This window comes from Montipora foliosa, chromosome 8, assembly GCF_036669935.1.
Source record: "Montipora foliosa isolate CH-2021 chromosome 8, ASM3666993v2, whole genome shotgun sequence".
Classification (NCBI taxonomy): Eukaryota; Metazoa; Cnidaria; class Anthozoa; order Scleractinia; family Acroporidae; genus Montipora; species Montipora foliosa.
In genome coordinates this window covers 6,788,154-6,805,653 of record NC_090876.1, presented here as the reverse complement: position 1 = coordinate 6,805,653, position 17,500 = coordinate 6,788,154, and the positions used below count along the sequence as shown (strand labels likewise).

The 17,500-nt window shown below is 40.4% G+C and overlaps 2 protein-coding genes across 2 annotated transcripts in view; one reads left to right on the top strand and one right to left on the bottom strand.

The window, feature by feature from the left end:
* LOC137967935 (hydrogenase maturation factor HoxX-like) overlaps positions 1–2,839 on the top strand; it is a 5,178-nt gene extending 2,339 nt beyond the window's left edge. Inside the window, exon 2 of the mRNA XM_068814536.1 lies at positions 653–2,839. Coding sequence (XP_068670637.1) covers positions 658–2,466 — 1,809 coding nt within the window. The 5' untranslated portion in view covers positions 653–657 and the 3' untranslated portion in view covers positions 2,467–2,839. The remainder of the gene's footprint in view (positions 1–652) is intronic.
* Positions 2,840–5,121: 2,282 nt separating this feature from the next.
* LOC137967931 (collagen alpha chain-like) overlaps positions 5,122–17,500 on the bottom strand; it is a 90,721-nt gene continuing 78,342 nt past the window's right edge. The window contains exons 55-68 of the mRNA XM_068814533.1: positions 16,776–16,829; positions 16,001–16,054; positions 14,965–15,000; positions 14,836–14,853; positions 13,445–13,462; positions 13,018–13,053; positions 11,650–11,679; positions 11,484–11,546; positions 10,623–10,646; positions 10,352–10,484; positions 8,069–8,172; positions 6,798–6,878; positions 6,387–6,593; positions 5,122–5,746 (exon numbers count right to left, since the gene is read on the bottom strand). Coding sequence (XP_068670634.1) covers positions 5,585–5,746; positions 6,387–6,593; positions 6,798–6,878; positions 8,069–8,172; positions 10,352–10,484; positions 10,623–10,646; positions 11,484–11,546; positions 11,650–11,679; positions 13,018–13,053; positions 13,445–13,462; positions 14,836–14,853; positions 14,965–15,000; positions 16,001–16,054; positions 16,776–16,829 — 1,020 coding nt within the window. The 3' untranslated portion in view covers positions 5,122–5,584. The remainder of the gene's footprint in view (positions 5,747–6,386; positions 6,594–6,797; positions 6,879–8,068; positions 8,173–10,351; positions 10,485–10,622; positions 10,647–11,483; positions 11,547–11,649; positions 11,680–13,017; positions 13,054–13,444; positions 13,463–14,835; positions 14,854–14,964; positions 15,001–16,000; positions 16,055–16,775; positions 16,830–17,500) is intronic.

Below are 17,500 nucleotides of genomic sequence, written 5' to 3'. Positions count from 1 at the left end.
GCTAAAAAAATATCGTATTTTAAATGCCTTTAACGTTCACGTTTTTTATTTCAGAAAGCGAGCGCAAAGAGCTCAAACGCCAAACTGGCCTTGCTTGCTCTGCTAAATTAATAAACCTTGCTTTAACTGGATAACAAACAATTTCATGAAAATTCTCTGCGCTGATTGGTTGCATTTGAGGTGTTTATTACAAGAACACCTAAGCGGTTTTTTCAAAATGGCCGCAGGCCGTTTTGTTGAGGTGAAAGACGAAGAAATAAATTGTCTTTAAGAAAATACATATTTTAAGAAGAAGAAGAAGAAGAAGAAGAAGAAGAGCGGCAAAATCTAAAAAACAGTTATTTACAGATTACTTAGCTAAAAAAACTTTAATTTTCGTGATCAATTTTGACCAGTCATGGCAGAATACCCGGTTGAGACGAAGCTGAGCCCCCAAACCTGATTGATCAATTTATAACTTGGAGGGATTAACATAACCATCAGAAACAATCCATGTATGTAGTAGTTTCTCTTTTCCCTAACGAGAGTGTTCTCATGAGAGAACATTGGCAAGTCTACATTCTACTCAATGACTCCCGGGTGTAATTCGTTCAATTGATCATCCCTGACATACTAACCCCTGTTTACATTTTCACATAATATTTTCTTACAGGAAAAATGTGGAAGACATCCATGCTGAAAGACATTCTCAGGGCACCCTTCCTGATTCCTCTTCGTCAGCGACTGTTGTCCCAAGTTTCACAAGCAGAAAATATTACAGTCCAGCGAGAGCTACCAAAGAATCTCGACATTTTATTCTTTTCTAATAAGCACAACAGTCTCAGTCAAAGAATGGCTCTGGAACTGGAGAAAAGGCAACAAAATATCACCGTGCAAGAGATCGACAATTCAGCGGAGATGACCGAACTTGCAGAAGCGTTCCAGCCTGATCTCATCCTCTGCCCGTTTCTCACGAAACGCGTCCCAGAGGAAGTGTTTTCCAATCCCAGAAGACCTTGCTGGATCGTCCATCCTGGAATCGAGGGCGATCGCGGCGCAAGCTCGATCGACTGGGCGCTTTATGACAGGGAGGATGAATGGGGAGTGAGTATACTGCAAGCAGATAAGGAAATGGACGCAGGAGACATATGGAGCACTGTAACCTTTCCAATCAAGAGGCGGAATATCAACACTCTGACTAAATCTAGCTTGTACGTGAACGAAGTGACGCAGGCAGCAGTCCAAGCCGTTTTAGAGGGCATAGACAAATTCAACGAGGGAACATCACCAAAATGTCTAGATTACAACAATCCTCTTGTCAGAGGGATTGGCCGGTCAAGGATGACCAAAGCTGATCGCACGATCAACTGGGAAATGTCTGCAGATGAAGTGGCTTGTCAGATACGAATGTCTGATTCATCGCCAGGAGCTCTTGGCTATTTTCGGAGCAAGAAAGATGAAGAAGACTGGTCCAAGGCATTTCGGCTGTTTGGAGCACACTTGGAGAAGGGAAGACTTCGATTTCTGAAAGGTCATCCAGGGCAAATCTTGGGTCAACGACACGGTGCTGTTCTCGTCAAGTGCGGCAGAGGAGCTCTTTGGATATCACATCTAAAGAAAAACAAGCTTAAACTTCCTGCTACCATGTGGCTCGACACAGATGCGCCTACCATCTCAGATGCGTCCACCCAGCCAATTCCGTACGGCTCTCACCCAAACACATTCAAAGACATCTGGACAAGCATAACTTCAGATGGTGTCGGCTTTGTGCACTTTAACTTTTACAACGGAGCCATGAGTACCAAGCAATGCGAGCGCCTTGTGACTACGATTAAGCAGTTGGAAGAAAATGACAGCTGTAGAGTGATGATATTGATGGGCGGGTATGACGTGTTTAGTAATGGTATCCACTTGAACGTCATAGAAGCAGCAATGGACCCGGTCAAGGAATCGTGGGAAAATATCAACGCCATAAATGATGTGGTGCGATGCATCTTCACCAGCAAAAAGATAACGATCTCAGCTCTGCGCGGAAATGCTGGCGCTGGAGGAGTGATGATGGCATTAGCCAGTGATTTGGTCTTCGCACGAGAAGGGATTGTGCTGAACCCACACTACAAAAAGATGAAATTGTATGGATCAGAATATCACACCCACTTCCTTCCAATGCGCGTGGGAATGGAAAAGGCAATTGAATTGTTGGATAAGGCGGAGCCCATCCTCTCAGACGAAGCTGCAGATATTGGCCTTCTCGAAGGTTGTGTCGGGCAGGATGTAGAGCAGTTTGAAACCTGGGTCAAAAACTACGCATCGTTTCTTGCCAATTCGCCTGTACAGAAACATTTTGTTGCGGAAAAGAACAGAAAAGCAAGCATGGAGATCATGGAAAACATCGAGGCATGCCGTGCAAATGAACTAAATATAATGGCCAGAAATTTCCAAGACCCGGACTATCACCAGGCCAGAAAAGACTTCGTGTATCATTAACAAGAAACTCGTCAAGTTCCAACCTTATTTTTTGTAAGAACAATTCCGTTGTTAGAAAATTTTGAAAAAAGATTGGGGATCTTTCTTGTGAACTTTCCGGTATAAGGACACCCGGAATAGTGTTAATCGCGTTCGTTCGTATGTATCATAATAGACACATCTTTTAAAATAGCGCTGTATCCTTAGTAACTCCACGGTCACTAACTAGCCATCCATTTGCTCACACATTTTGTTTTCCCAACACAGATCATGTAACTATGCTCGAAGACCTGAACGTTTGTGTTGTTCACTGCTCATTGCGTGCAAGCGAGCATAAATTATACCCAAAAGGGCCTACATCAGTCAAAAATAAAAGCCGGGGAAAAAACTAGAAGACCGCCTCTGCTATTATCTTTGAGAAACGAACCGCACGCCGCGTCGAAACCAATTGCACGCAATTTTTAGTCGTGGATACGCGAAGCGTATAAACGACGATCGTGAAGGGTCAGAGTATGCTTGTCATTCACTAGACTGCAAAACAGTCGTTTTCTTCCATTTTCCAGACCTTTCGTTTGAATATTTACCGCGTTGCTTTTCCTTTGAATATTTATCGCGTTGCTTGCGTTCGCATAAAATACGACTGTTTTGCAGTCTAGTCATTCACTGAGATGTAAACTGATTGATAAGTCAACGGCTAATATCAATTTTTTCAATGATTTGCCAATAGTCCTTTTTCGATATATTAAAATTCAGCTTGATAGTGAGGCAGTGAGGACAAACTGTGTTTCTATTGTTTTTGTCCTCACTGCCTCATTATCAAGCTGAATATTTGATATTTCGAAAATGGCCTATTTTGTCACTCACTCAGTCGAATTCAAATCGATATGGCAAAGATGACTATCGACTTTCCGATGTTTCTCTTTCCGAAGTAATGTCGCAACGTAATACCTTAAAATATTCTTAGACTTTTCTTCCTTCTCATGGGATTGATACTCGTTGCAGTCAGCTTGTGTTACCAAGCCATTGCTCAGTGGAAGACTAAAGGTGACGGTCGCTGTGTTATGTGTAGGTTGATGAATGCGAAGAGACATTAGCTCGTCGATCCGCCAAGTTCAAAGATCCACGCGCGTTAATGACCGGGTGTAGCCTGCCAGTGATAATGTACTCTTTTAGATAAAAATCAAACACGAACTCGGTCATTATTTCCTAACTGTAAACAGCATCAGAAAGCAACGGATCGCAAGAGAACTCCCATTCTGCAGCTCTCCTTTGATTTATCTTCCTAACCACTCCTCTCATAACATACTAATTTGCGATCCATCACTACAATTCGGTAAGCCGCAAGTACACACGAAGACTGGACCACGCTGCATCCTCCCTCCAATCTTAACTTTGCAAGAATAAAATCATGTAAAATTACATGATTTAGTTTTAGCTAATCTCCTTCGTTCTTCATTGGTCAACCTAGCACATAATTTTAACAAGACTACAGGACGCAGCTTTTTTACAACCTCTAATTTCATTGGATCCCTTTAGGACGGAGCTCTATTGTTTTTAGGGGTTAGGGTCCATCGTTGATTGGTTGTTTGTTTTGGTCCATTGTTTTCTGAGTCAATCCGAGAGCCGTTATAACAGCTGCGTACTGAACCATATTTATTGCAACAGCACCTGAGGCCAAACGAAGCTTCTTATATGATCATTGACAAAATGAAAAACAAATTCTCTGTAACTCTCTCTTTTTCACATAACTTGTTATTTCTTATTTTCTCTTTTTTTCCGTTAGATTATATCAAATGAAATAATACACAGGAATACAATCGTTATACGTACCACACAACGGAAGTGCAGTTTTCTAATGGACGAGAAGGCATCACGTGACGCGCCTCAAAACTGTAAAACTCCCTAGGGGGAACAAAACTCACTAACTCCCTCGGGAAACAACAGCTTGAACCTCGGGCTTGCACGTAATTAGGACATGCACCTTGAAAGCGTGGCAAATTTGTGAGCGCGTCCACCGCGATTTTTAAGTCATGGCCACGACAAAACGCTTCCAAGTACGAAGTGAGGAAGAAATACAGCAACTGATAAGAGAGAAAAGTTGAAAGTAATTATTGCTCATTTGTATCTGAGATATTTCACTTGGGAACTATCTGTTCCCCTTGGCACCAGTTATTTAGTGCAGTTGATTTGCGTGTGTACCTATTCAGCCTGGCTTCAGGCACAAATTGGGGGTTTTCATCTGACGTCACGGCAGCCATGTTGCAACATTTGCGCATGCACCTATTCAGCCTGGCTGGCTTCAGGCACAAATTGGGGGTTTTCATCTGACGTCACGGCAGCCATGTTTGCAACATTTGCGCATGTACCTATTCAGCCTGGCTTCAGGCACAAATTGGGAGTTTTCATCTGACGTCACAGCAGCCATGTTGGTATACAGAATAATGCTGTAAAATGTCTTCTGGGAATTTGATCTATTGTTATGCAAAAACTTGTGGAAACGTTTTCTATTGTTTTGTACACGAAAACGGCCGTCTCATCACGTGGATGAAAACCAAGGATAAAAAAACTCGTACCAGTAATCAAAGCGTCCGTCACACTTGCGACATGTGGTGTTTGTTGGCTATTGGCTATCTAAACCCAGTGCCCTTACTACAGTAGTTTAAGACCAAACGGTAGTTTAAAAGCAAAGCCATATGTTTTATTCTTTTGACATCACAAATTCTACGACTATAATAAACGGGAAAGGATCTCCCCGTCTTCTTGTCGCAATTTAACATTACTGAAATCTGTTCCTTCACACTATCAGAAACAGTTTATACTTTACTACCAAAAGAAGAAGCAAAAACATTTTAAACAAATAAGTAAAAAGATAAATGCAGATTAATGCCCTGCTAATTAACAGAGAAAAAAAAAGCAAACTTAGAGAGAAAAATAAGAACTTTTATTTACCCTAAAAATAACACAATTTTGCCACGGGGGCTTTTCAAGACCGGAAATTAGTTAACCATAGTATCTCTATAAGGAAGCAATAATGACCGTAAAATTATCGCAATTGTCACCAAAAGACAGACAATTTATATTAATATACAACTGACAAATGCGCTTCGTGCTAAGAGTAGGATGTGAAGACACGGCTTGGTCACTGTGTGTGATGGAAGCAAGCAGCTCCGATCTCAAGCTTAAAATCTTGGTCCTTTCCACCGACGTCAAAAGCCGATACATCCACGATCGGTAGCCGACTCCTCTCTCTGGTGTCAATCTCTAAGACAGTCTTGCCCCATTTGTCTAACTTGTCTCCTCCCTATAAGAATGAAAAACCATGGCATGAAAAACCTCCAAGGGAAAAAAAATCTTTAGAGAGCAACTTCCTGCGACTTAACGTAGAGGAAGAAAAAAAAAAAGACTGCTTACGTTCAGGGTAAACTTCAGCAAAAAGGCCTCTCTCTCTCTCTCAGGCTGTTCGTAGCAAGGTTAATTACAGAAGAAAGTTTATGCAAGCAGTCTTGTTGGCTGGCATACGTTCAAACTGGGTATTTGCGAAAGCAGTGCGGCCCATTGGTTAGGACGCGGAGTTCCCGCGTTCAAGGCCCTTTCTGACCGCTCGTTGAGTCCCTGGTTCAACTTCTCGGCCGCACTTGTAAATAGCCAACTGGTTTGCCTCCAGCCAGTTGGGATTCTTAAGTAGCTGTTATCGTTCTGTTCTGTCGTTTCGTTGATTGCATAAAATCAGGAGCCAATAAATTAGAGTTGCTCCAAATTTGTGCACTAAAGAAAGCCTCTTCGGCCAGCTACGTGGCAGCTCTGTATTTTCATATTAAGCCAGTGAAGAAAGGAAAAAAACCCGAACAAAAGCTAGAGAAAGAAAAATTTCAAAAAGCATATCTATAAACGCCTCTTCTGTTCTTGAAGAGGAAATAAAAATTAAACATGTATGCCCTCACCGTGCATTCGTTGGTAATGACTTTAGGCCTGAGGGAAATCTTGGAAGTGGCATGGTATTCCATTTCGTTGGATCCCATAAGTTTGATCGAATGTTCTCCATCTTTCCACGCTTTGGAGTTACGGCAGGAATAGGTGACATTTTGGTTGGCGAAGTTGCTTAAAGTCCTCAGAAAATTGATTTGAGTGTAATGAGCGTCGTATTCAACCTGGAACAGAGAAGGTCTGTTGTAGTAATGAAATCCTTTTCTTGGAGGCAAAAAAAAAAAAAAAACGAAAACAAACAATACATTCCGTTTTATAGGAACGTCTAATTTTAGGGCTGAGACTAATCGTTGGAACTAATTGGAACACTGGAATCCGGTTAATACGGACACCAAGGGGGCACAGTGGTAGTGCATAACTTCTTTTACCTCCTCGCTCTTCTCGAACGCTTCGCTGAGCCACTTGTCATCCTTGCTTTGGTAATCTTTTTTCAGAATGAGGTCCGAGATCTGCAATGAATGAATATAAAGGATGAAGATAAGTGATATCTTCCAGTTTTATACGTACATCACGACCAGAGAATGGGTGTCTACAAAAGCCAAAAATTCGAAAGCCGATTTATTCTAAAGCGGTTTTCAATTGAGTGCCAAAAAAAAAAAAAATAGTAAATTGCTTTGGTTTTGCATTACTTCACTCAGTGATTGGTTCAAAGTTCTCGCGCCACTTTTTCAACCAATCAGAAGCGAAACCAAAACCAATCGTGGCTCGCGCGTGCACATTTTCCCGCGCTTTGTGTTGCCTACGTGTAATTACTTCGAGTTTTGATTGGTTTATTGGATTGTCTCCGTCCTTTTTGATTGGCTAAAGTAATTACTTTGGTTCTGGTTTATACGACACTCGATTGAAACTCCCTCTTTAAACGGCATTCAAAAGATGTGTCCTTGGAGTTATCGTATCCTCAGCCCGTCCATATTTGAAACAGCTCTTCGCGAAAAATTGCAAAATCTCAACTCACTAAGTGTACGTTTACATCATTTGTTCATAAATAGCCCACTTTCGATATATTAAAATTCAGTCATAAACAGAAAGCATAATCTCGAGGCTCTGGCGAATAAACTCATACAAATCCTTATATTTATTCCCCAGAGCTTCGAGATGATGTTTTTTGTTTCGGACTGAATTTGAATATATCGAAATCGGTCTATTAATCTACGTAAATCATAAGTCAGTCTCCTGTTCAGTAATAGATCACAAAAGACGCGTCAAAATATGGCAAGAACATCAGTGAAACATTCGGCTATCTTCGTCGTGTGCAAATTTTTTTTCTTACAACATTTTGACTTCATCTGAAGAGGTGCATGGAAACCGTGATGGCCCGGTCGTTCGAAAGCTGATTAACTTAATCCAGGATTAGCGTAAACTTTTGTTTCATGTTTTCAACTTGACAGTTTGCTTTGCTTATTTTGTTTTTTAACATTGACTTCCTCTAATGTAAAGTTTTCCCGAATATCAGGGTTGAACAGCATTTAGGAGTAAAGAAATAAACTCTTTTGTTAATTTTTAATCTAGGATTAGCGTTAACCGTCTTTTGAACAACCGGGCCATGGCCATGGAGGCTATTTGTTGAAAAAAAAAAACTCCTCTGGATCCTGTGGGAAGCCCAGCAAAAAGTGTAGGGTCAAATGACAAATAAATATACCTTTGCATTCTTCGGGTAGACACATGACGAGTTCTTCTTTTTGTCGCAATACACAAAGATGGCATCTTTAACTGTTCCGCCGTTAGGATCGATCCAGTATTCACCTGATACAGAATCAAGTCCACCTCAGTCAGCACTAATTGAGAGTACATGTGAAGACTACTCGAAATTCTTGGCATTGAGATAGAAAACGAAAGAAAAAATATTGCTTGCGTACCCCTATTTTGGCCACATGGGAGCCGCCCTTGCTAACTTGACGAAATTTAGCCAAATTCGTGGACTGGGAAATGGCAATCAAATCAAGCGAAACATAAAAATAACGACTTAAAACGATGAAGGAAGGTTTGAGTAAAGCAGAAAATACAAAACGAGGCAGGGATAAGCAAAATTGACGAAGATTGAAATGGAGGTTTGGAAGACTAAAATTGTTTTTTTTTTTGAAAACTGTTCAGCCAGCCTAACAGGTTTTCAAAGTTTATTTCCGTTCTTTGTAACTTAAATTATGTCACAAAGCTTTGATAAGTGTTGTTAAAGGTAATTTCGAGGTTAAGGTTAAGTTGTACAGTGAGAACGGGTGAGTAATTGCTAAAACTACAAAAAATGAGCTGCACTACTATCACACTGCCCCTTTAAGACCATATCCACATCATATACACATGTACTTTGCGATATGTAAGTAATAAATTATTAATAATTATTATCAAGACTGTTTCAAGATTTCTTTCCGGAAATCAAAATTGGTTCTGCTATTTTATCAGAATCGTTTTGCATTGAAAATTTCTTGCAAACATTAACGCAAAACCCACACGGTTGCTCTCCAAATTAAGCTAAAAGGTCTGAAGGAAGCAGCCCGTCGGTATTTTTGATCTTTATCCGTGGCAATTCAACATCTTCAAGTACGCTGAAAGGTACCCTTCCTCAATCGAAACGCCATTTTTAAAATACATGTAAACACAACCAAAAAAATTCCATACCGACTTTTAGGCTTTTACATATCAGAATTTCCCTTCCGGTGGGGTACAAAATCGCGCTAATAAGGAGACTGGGAAACGCAGGCCAGTGGCGTCAATACAAGAACGCAGGGATATAAATTTTGTTCTTTTGCATTACTGTAACCAAATACAACGCATCTCAGAGGACGTTTCAGCAACTTTTCAATCTAAAAAAAAGAACATTAGGGCCCTGGAAGAATTTCGTGACGTCACAGTTCTGCTACCTCCAGTCTCCTTACTAGTGTGGTTTTGTCTCTACCCTCCCCCCCCCCCCTCCCCCACTTAGAAAAAAGCGAATGGACAAAAAACAAGTTTAGAGATTCAAAAAACGTGCGCGCGCCGGGATAAAAGCATGCATATATTAAACAAAACAAAAGATTTCTAATGCAAATGCAGCTATTTACCATAAAAAAGTCAACTATATAGAGGATATTACATGGCCGCGCGGAGATACGAAAAATATTTCAGTCGTTCGCTACGCTGACTCGATAATATTTTTAACACCAGAAGAAACATTTCGTATCTCCAAGCGGCCATGTAATATTCTATTTATTACATAAACACCATTGAAATACTAAATCATTTAAAGAAAGGCATCGAATGGCGCAATTTTCATATGTAACCATAGCAACAGTGATCTTTTCACGTGTGAAAATAACATGTTATCTTCACGTGTGCAGATATCAAGTTTTCGCGCAAAAGCTCACTTGGTATTTCATTGGTGTTTATATAATAAATGATTGTTTTTATCCCGACACGGCCATTCATTTCCAAAGCACCGAACTGGCTTATTTGCCGCGATGACGTACTTGTCAGCGACAACCAATCACAAGTCCCACTGCATCAATTTGTTGCCAAAAGTGGAGCTTCCTTCTGTTCTCCGCAACATGTTGACGCAACTTGCAACACAGGATTTTGTTGCGTGACAAGTTGGTCACGCAGGTGGTAATAAGAGCAACATAGTTTTCCAACTTGCCCCCCACCCCTTGTAGAAAGTAAAAGGAAATGTTTCTGTGTGGCGCCCAATTTATAAATAAGCGCCGCACTTGAGGCACGGAAACTTAAATAAGCGCCGCGGCGCTTATTCAAGCAAATACCGTATACACTTTAAAAACTACAGAATTAACAGTCAAAAGGTGATGAAAGGAACCTCCACTAAAACGACGAGAAAAATGGCACAATGTGTTGACAAAAGATGAACAGACATGTCTTCAAACGAATAACATGAATCGCACTTTTAAAGTGGTTTCAACAAAGATGATAATATAAGGGTAATAAGAGACGAACTCACCGCTCTTGAAGTCCTTGTGATTGAGAAATAGATCGTAACACGTTTTGGCGGGGAACTTTCTTGTACCATCAGGAGCAATGAGAGCGTCGATTTCTTTTTCCTTTTCGTCAAAGCTCTTGAGGATGTCATCGGGCTGAAATTTAAAATTTTAATCATCAACAGGAACAAAAACACACACAAAGCCCCACCAACAGATTTTTTTGCTGATGACTAGAACTTCTTTTTTTAGTTTAATTGGACCAGGTATAGTGTGAAATGCAAAGAAACTTACCTTGATGTCTTGCCTTGGAATTTCCTGCAATGACAACAGTATGAATGAAGATCGGACGGGTTTTACATGAAAGAAGAAGTAACTATCGCTGCTTTTAGTTCAGACACACAAACACCTTTCCCTATAAAACATATCTAAAACTTAACTTATCAGACCAGTTAGAGAATTCCTGAAATCGATAATACTCAGGACTGTGGAACTCTTGGATCATTCCCTCATTTCGAGAGAGAAAAAACAAGATTTAAAAGTCTTAACAACGAGCGATAAAATAAATCACGAGGGTCAGATGGTTTTTAAGAAAAAAGACAGCAGGCGTTCATAGACATAAACGGCGGCCAAAAATTATGCAAAAATTATGTGCTAATTAGACTCGCTAGTCTCGTTTGCATGGACGAAATACAAAGAAATGTTACTTGAGAGCGAGGCTAGTGACTATCAGTACATAAACATGAGAATACACTTCTGGCTGCCATTTATGCATTCGGTCTATGGCGAAAACATCTTCTTCCTCCTGCAGTTGGGTGCAGCATTCCAGTTACTCCATAATCACAATAAATACTTTTTTCCTCATAACCTCTGCATATTGCCATTTTTTGCCATCCGCTTTGCAAGCCCAAAACTAACATCTCCACTATCTAAGTCATTTGTGTTCGTTTGTAGAAGTTAATGTCAAACTAGACCATTTATACTTAGTGAAAAGGCACGTTACTCTTAGTAAAGTAATCTGTGCGTTACCAATGACCACAGAAGTTGTAATCCCGGCCGGTTTTGGCTTACCTTCATTACATGTTTCTTTTAGGAACAAGAAACGAATAACCCGCAATGTAATTAGCACTTCTCGAATAATACTTGTTTACTCACCTTTCCACCGCTAGAGTAGAGTCGGAATCCGGGGCCTTTCTCAAGATTTCCTATCGCCAAGTACTGTAGAATAGATAACAGTTGTTAATTTCCAATGTTGCTCAATTAACTCCATGCACAAAATAATATAAAGAGTTGTTTTCGAGAAAAAGAAAGTTCCACTCACGCTAGCAACCTCCGACATGCCAGGCGCTCCCTAAGGAAGAACAAAAGAAAAATTATTGAACTTTATAATCAACGCAGTGACCATGGGCTACTTTGGAAAATACTACAATATTCTGTGTTTGTCCCCCGAAATTTTGCATAGGCATTGTTTTTGTTTCTTTTTGGGACCATTGTTAAGTCCCCAGAGAAACTTGAAACAATGCTTATGAAAAATTGGGGGGGGGGGGGGGGGCGGGGGAGCAGGCAGACAAAGAGTATTATGGTATTTTCCGAACCGGCTAGTACTTGGGTCAACACTCATTGCCATCCCTCAAACTGACATTTCCCTTTTTATTCAATTTACACGACGTACAATCTACTTCAGACTTCCAACCTACTTCAAAGAAACAAATATTTCAATGAGCAGAGAAAATTCAGATTAGGCAAGCCAAAGAGTTGTACCCGGATCGATGGGTTCTCCTTGCATATTCCAATACCCACCAGACTAACGAGACAAGCTCCTGGAAAATCGAATTTTTTAGAGTATTGACATAGTGGTACCCAGCAAAACAAGTAAAAGCTAACCGTGTTCAAAGTGGTTTTTAGACCTAAATACTGTAGATCAGCGCGGCTTTGTTTAGAAACGCTATTTCTTGTTGAACTAAAGCTCTAATTCTGCCTGTTTTCATTCTTTTTACAGCGATAAGCTTCTCATATTAAGATGGGATATTGCGTCGTGCAATTGTAAGGAAACGTCCAATGTCAGTTCGACGGATGGCCATTAGTGTTGACCAGAAACTTGAGGTTTGTACGGGACTCGAAGGCATGACCGCGCGATAGGCCTCTTTCGATATATTAAAATTCAGCTTGAAAGACAGGTTTTGAGGACAAAGACAAAGGGAAGTGGATGATATGCAACTATTGTTCACATTCATTTCAACTTGCTGCTATTGTTTTTGTTCCTCACTGTCTCATTATCAAGCGGAATATTCAATATCTCAAAAAATGCCTATTAAGGCCGGGACACACTAGGCGACAAGTCGCAGCGACATGTTTCTGACATGTCGCACGACGCCTGTTCGGTGCACACGCAGTGATCTCGTATGAGGGGGAATGTGAACAAGTTTTCTAATTCAATATGGCTGACCATATGAGGTTCTCTCATTGGTTCATTTATATTTTGTTGCAGCGACTTGTTGCGGAAAGTGTCCACACGATGCGACAACGCTGCTTTCGCTAATTTTGCTTTCTGGCGTTGTCGTTGCCATAGCCGTCGTCGTTCCTTTTAAGACCCCAGTTTCGCGCTGACACAAACTAAATCTATCCCGTCACAGTGAGCAATGAAAGAAACCATCCTGATGAAACCCGCAAAGAAATCTTCTTGACTTACCGGGGGTCCTGGTGGGCCAGGCGGACCGGGGGGTCCCTAAGAAAAAAAAAAATTAAGAATTAGCTCCATCACTTCCACATTCTCTTTGAAGAAAGCCAACCACAAGTTTGATGTGGTCTCCATGTGCTTGCGGTCATGTTTGCGAGAAACGGTTAACGGCAAAGACAGAGTGCTGCTTATCATGAAAACATGAAAATTTCCGTAAACGATTTTCTGTTTCTTTTTAGATAAAGTTATTTAACGTCTCAGCGTAGCTAGAGGGCAAAAAACGAGCTAAAATAAAGAAGTCTCTAAGTTTTGATCAAACGAACTTTTCCGCCGGACGTTTACTAAAATGCAGCGATGCTAATTCTCTTAAATATCAGTGGTATGCCCAGAAAACAAAATTTAAAAGGACTGAAAATGGCAAAAACCACACAATACTTACTTTCACACCATTAGGACCCTATTAAAAAAAATCAAATGATATTATTGAATACAAATGAAACTACGGCCTTCACAAAGCAAAAAAAAAATAATAAAAAAATAAATTCAGAATAATTAATCAAATTCACTGACAAGAACGAAACAAAATATGTACTTATTGACTGAGTGGGAGGGCCGGAGGGAAAAATATTTGACCCGAGGTTATGGCGTACGGACCGAGCGCAGCATTTGCCTGGCTGTAAATAACTTGGGTATTTAAAAGCGATGAAATCCCCTAAAACCGCATTGCACGGAGCAGCAGTACGTGTTCCTAGCAAGGCCGTACGGCTTTTTCCAGCCCTGCTCGCGCTAATGCGTGCGGCCCTCATACAGAGATTTTCCCAATAGTTTTACAATGAAAGTGCGCGCGGGACCGTACGGGCCATATGATAACAATTTCTCTAATCTAATGAAAAAGGGTTTTGGTATTTCACAGTGGTCTGTTTGAGGCTGCAAATCATGACAATATAAATCTCGCACCGAAGTGATTCAACCATTGAAATGTTTAGAAGCCTTAAGTCGGTGAGGGCAAAATTAAAAACCAAGGAGTTTATTTCTTTACTCCCAAACGCTGTTCAACGCCGATAATCGGCAAAAATTTACATAAGAAGAAGTCAATCTTGAAAAACAAAAATAAGAAAAAGAAACTTACACCAGAAAGTTGAAAACATAAAACAATAGTTGACGCTAATACTGGATTAAGTTAATAGGGTTTCGAACAAGCGGGCCCAGGAAGTTAAAGTGGTACTACGACCAAAAAAACAAATCTTTTTTTTATTTTATTTCAAAACTATGTTAACTAAACACTAACTGACCCAAGTTTAAAGTTATGATTTTAAAAAGACACCTGTTTATTTTAACTGGAATTTTCTTATTTATTGGTCCGCCATTACTAACTTTAAAATCTTGAGAGAGCTGGGTCGAGGAGAAAATGACATCAAAGACTCACTAGTTTAAGAATGCAATGCGTGTGTACGCGGCCGAATTAATATGCAGCACGGGAGTTTCGAGCTTTCAGACCTTTAAACCCGTGTTTTGCATATATAATAAATTGCGTTTACACGCTGAAATTTTAAGCTAACGAGTAAATGACGTCATTTTCTCTAGATCCAACCCTCTGAGGTCCAATCGGCCAGTTTTGAACGTGAGTGATGGCGTACCGTGAAATCCAAAACTTACACTCAAAATAAACAGCCTTTGGATAAAACTCAAAGCTCAAAATTTTGCCAGTTAGGTGTTAAGCGAACACGCCTTCAAAATCTGAAGAAAAAAAGGAAATGATTTTTTGATCATAGTACCACTTTAAATACAGGCCGATTAGATGCCCATACACTAGTACTTCGTTGTACGTACCGGTGAACCTGGATCACCCTTTAAACAAAGGAAAAATAGAAGAAAGGCATATCATTAGTACAAGATGTTTAAGTTTCAACCAAAAGTAAAATCACAAATTTCGTCGAAGAAAAGGCGAAAATGCCATACCAGATCACCATCGGGACCTTTGTTACCAGGCTCACCCTGCAAAGAAAAAAATAGAGTGGAAATGCTAAACGAGTACAACTCACGTGTTTCAAGCAGACGACAAGACAAGACAAGACTAGATCATTTATTTAAACACCATCAATATTAAAAAAACTACAATCATGCTTACGGGGGCGTGTGTTAACTAAAATAAAGATACGGTACAGAAAATTAAAAAAAATCAAAAATAACTATATGTTGGAGACATAGGATATATACACAGATAAAATTCATAATTTAAAATTATTAAAATTTGTCATTTTTTTAGGTACTAACTGAACTAAAAAACTGTTTAAGTTAAGCTCTCTCATTTAAGGGTCAGATATCACTTTTAAAGAATTGCGTAAAACTAATATTGCTTCACTTAGTAGCATTACAAATGGCCTGCTACTCTGCCTCGGGGATGCTCGGAAAAAACCCGAACCAAGTAAGACCTTCCGAGTTGTCTATGGCTCAGCGGTAGAGCATCCGAACTAGTAATCGGAAGGTCGTGGTAGGTTCGACTTCTGCAAAGGAGCACTCAGAATTTTTTCCGAGTATCACCGAATCCCAGCTCCTAAGAGCCTTTTACAGCTCAAAGGTAGAGCATCCGAATTAGTAATCGGAGGGTTGTCGTAGGTTCGACTTCTAAAAAGGAGCACTCAGAATTTTTTCCGAGTATCACCGAGTCCCAGCTCCCACGAGCCTCCTACAGTTCAAAGGTAGAGCATCCGAACTAGTAATCGGAAGGTCGTTGGAGGTTCGACTTTTGCAAAGGAGCATTCGGATTTTTTCCGAATATCCCCGGGTCACCATCGATTAATAAATCTCAGCTCTTCAATGTTCTATTTCTTTTTAGAGCACCAACGACTCCCTTGATGTCCTGGGAGCCGTGATGGTCTGTCCAAACAAAACAAAACAAAACAAAACAACAAAAAAAAAAAACAAAGCCGGCGATCATGTAACTGAAACCCAAGAATTAAGAGGACATTTGTTAAGAGACGTAACAAGGTCTTACCATCGTGCCATTTCTTCCTTCTGTTCCTGGATCTCCCGCGTCGCCAGGAACACCCTAAGGAGACAGAGTACCGTAAAAATGACGCATCAGACAAAGACATGCTACCAACTTGCAGAGTTTCGTTCCGAACGAGTGACGAGCCGAGTTCGGATACTTTAGAACTGAAATTTTGTATGAGCAGAAGCAAAATATCAGGAAAATGCGAGGAGTAATTCAACCAAAGCCTTAGAATCTGTCCCTCAACCCTAACAACTTTGTTTTTTTTTTCTTTTAGGAACTGAGAGAAACGAGACATGGTCAGTACGGGAGAGCAATAAGCTGAAAGCGAAAGAACGCGTTCACCTGCACAGTAAAAAGTAAAAAGCTGTGGGCTGACTCGACACGAGTCTTTCGAGATAACCTCTCACGTAAGCGATGAAGGAAATGCTCCACGAGACGAGAAAACTGCAGAGCCTGTTCGCTGGCTACTTCGTAGACGTTTCTCTTTAAAACAATACCTCCCTCAAGGTAATCATATGGGCCCCAAGCTGCTACTTGAGGCCCGCCAAAAAACAGAAAGCAGGATCGACCACCTTTGACCTGTGTTCTGGATGTTTGGGAAGACACAAATCTTGACAAGAGGAGTATGACTGAACGATGGAACACAGAGATCAATGGAGGACGCTGGTAAATGTCAGCTTCCGAGTGCGCTCGATGCGATCATGATGATTGAATTTCTTTCAGTCTTTCTTCTAAGAAAAAGCAGCATGATTCCACCGTACTTCTAAATACCCACCCTTGGACCTGGTGGCCCGTCTACACCATCTCTTCCTGGGGGTCCTAGTTCACCCTGAAATAGAAATCAGATAAAATTAAATACGTGTCATATTTTGGCTGCTTTTTTGAATTAACAGGACATCATAAAATATTTGAAGTTATCATGAAAATCAAGAGATCCGTGAAAACTCAAAAGGTCACCTTTTGTTGGGTGTTCGTTCAATACATTAATTTTTCCTCTTGGACAAACGGAGGAAATCGTGGCGAGTGGTTAATTTCGGAGCAAGACTTGACATTTTAAGTGTCTGGGTTGGAAATTTCTGACCAAAAGCTGAAGTCTCTCTTACAGCAAATGTCGAATAAAAATAGTGTTTAAATAATTCAAATACAAGGTACCGGTGTTACAAATGAAGCCACTGGGAACTCGGAAAAATCCGAAAAAAATTCATTTTTTCCCCTAAATTATGCGCCACTCATAACGTTTTCATTCCTGAGGGACTGCTATACCTTTGTCACGAAGGCGCGCTATATAAGGAAGTCTTCCCTGGGAAGATCGAGGCTCATTTGTCAGTCACCGTGGACGTGCGCGGGATTATAAAAGGCACATGCAAATGATTTATCAATCAACCGTGGACGCAACCGAGAGCCCTGTGATAATTTCTTGAATAAAAAAGCCCTCTTATGGCAATGTGTCCGTAATATACCATGAAATGTTATCTGTCGTTCTTTTTTCAAATTCCCAGT